The sequence below is a fragment of the Hippopotamus amphibius genome, chromosome 12, assembly GCF_030028045.1.
Source record: "Hippopotamus amphibius kiboko isolate mHipAmp2 chromosome 12, mHipAmp2.hap2, whole genome shotgun sequence".
In the NCBI taxonomy this organism is placed as follows: domain Eukaryota; kingdom Metazoa; phylum Chordata; class Mammalia; order Artiodactyla; family Hippopotamidae; genus Hippopotamus; species Hippopotamus amphibius.
Window position 1 is genome coordinate 71,510,057 of NC_080197.1, and position 1,417 is coordinate 71,511,473.

At 36.7% G+C, this 1,417-nt stretch overlaps 1 protein-coding gene across 1 annotated transcript; it reads left to right on the plus strand.

The window, feature by feature from the left end:
• The first annotated feature begins 261 nt into the window (after positions 1-261).
• LOC130834016 (taste receptor type 2 member 42-like) lies at positions 262-1,212 on the plus strand. The gene has a single exon (XM_057704124.1). The coding sequence runs from the start codon at positions 262-264 to the stop codon at positions 1,210-1,212; it is 951 nt and encodes a 316-aa protein (XP_057560107.1).
• The last annotated feature ends 205 nt before the right edge of the window (positions 1,213-1,417 follow it).

Here is a 1,417-nt window from a genome sequence, read left to right on the forward strand (position 1 = left end):
AAGTGCTTGAGACTGTATACCTTAGCAGATCTTTCTGGATTAATATTGACATTACAATAAAAACAGGAAGATTTCCTTACATAGATATGCGACTATATCCAACAGCAAGAATTCTGCTTAAGACTGGAATTGCAATACAAGCCCTGAAGATTAGTATCAGAAATGGATGCTATTCTGCCACAGCTTCATTCTAAATTTTTCATTGAGACATAGTATTAGAAATTTGGATTTATTCCTCTGGAAATATTCACTGGGTCAAGTATGGTCTTTCTGATGCTGTCAGTAGTGGGATTCACAGTTGGAATATTGGGCAATGTGTTCATTGGACTGGTACTCTGCTCTGAATGGGTCAAGAAACACAAGATCTCTTTAGTTGACTTTATCCTCATCAGCTTGGCTATCTCCAGAATCAGTCAACTGTTGGTGTTTTTGTTTGAATCAATTATAATAGGACTATATCCACAGTTATTGGCCACTTATAAACTAACAAAACTTATTAGTTTCCTTTGGAGAATAACTAATCACTTGACTACCTGGCTTGCTACCTGCCTAAGCATCCTCTACCTCCTTAAGATAGCTCAACTCTCCCACTCCCTTTTCCTCTGGCTGAAGTGGAGAATGAACAGGGTAATTATTGTGATGCTTGTATTTTCTTTGGTCTTTCTAGTTTTTGACTTTCTATTGTTAGAAACACTTCATAATCTCTTCTGGAATATAGTAAATGAAAGTAATCTGACTCTATATTTAGGTGAAAGTAAAACTCTCTATGTTAAAAGCGAGAGCCTTCTTAGCTTATCCTATTTCATTCCTATTGCTCTGTCTCTGCTCTCATTGCTTTGTTTATTTCTGTCCTTGGTGAAACACACCAGAAATTTGCACCTCAACTTTGTGGTCTCCAGGGACTTCAGCACAGAGGCCCATAAAAAAGCCATGAAAATGGTGATGTCCTTCCTCTTCCTTGTCGTGGTTCATTTTTTTTCCACACAATTGGCAAGTTGGATGTTTCTTCTGTTTTTCGACCACAAGTTTGAAAAGTTCATCGTGTTAGCAGCATATGTCTTTCCCTCAGGCCACTCGTTCATCTTGATTCTGGGAAACAACAAGCTAAGAGAGCAAGCCTTGAAGGTACTGAGGCATCTTAAAAGCTCCTTGAAAAGACAAAATCCATTTACGGATGCACTTTCTAGAGTCTTTTCAAAGATGAAAACTTAATGAGGAGAATTTGTGGATCAATTTTCGCTTCTACTGTTTTGTTTTTTCTCCTGGGTTCTTTTAAATATTGTTGAGCATAACTGAAATTTTCCCTAGAAGAGGTTGCTTTTGATGATAATTCACACGTGGTCAGCCAATACAATTTTAAAGATAATTATTTTGTTTAAAACATTGGTTACCAATGTTTAAATGTCTCATATATTCT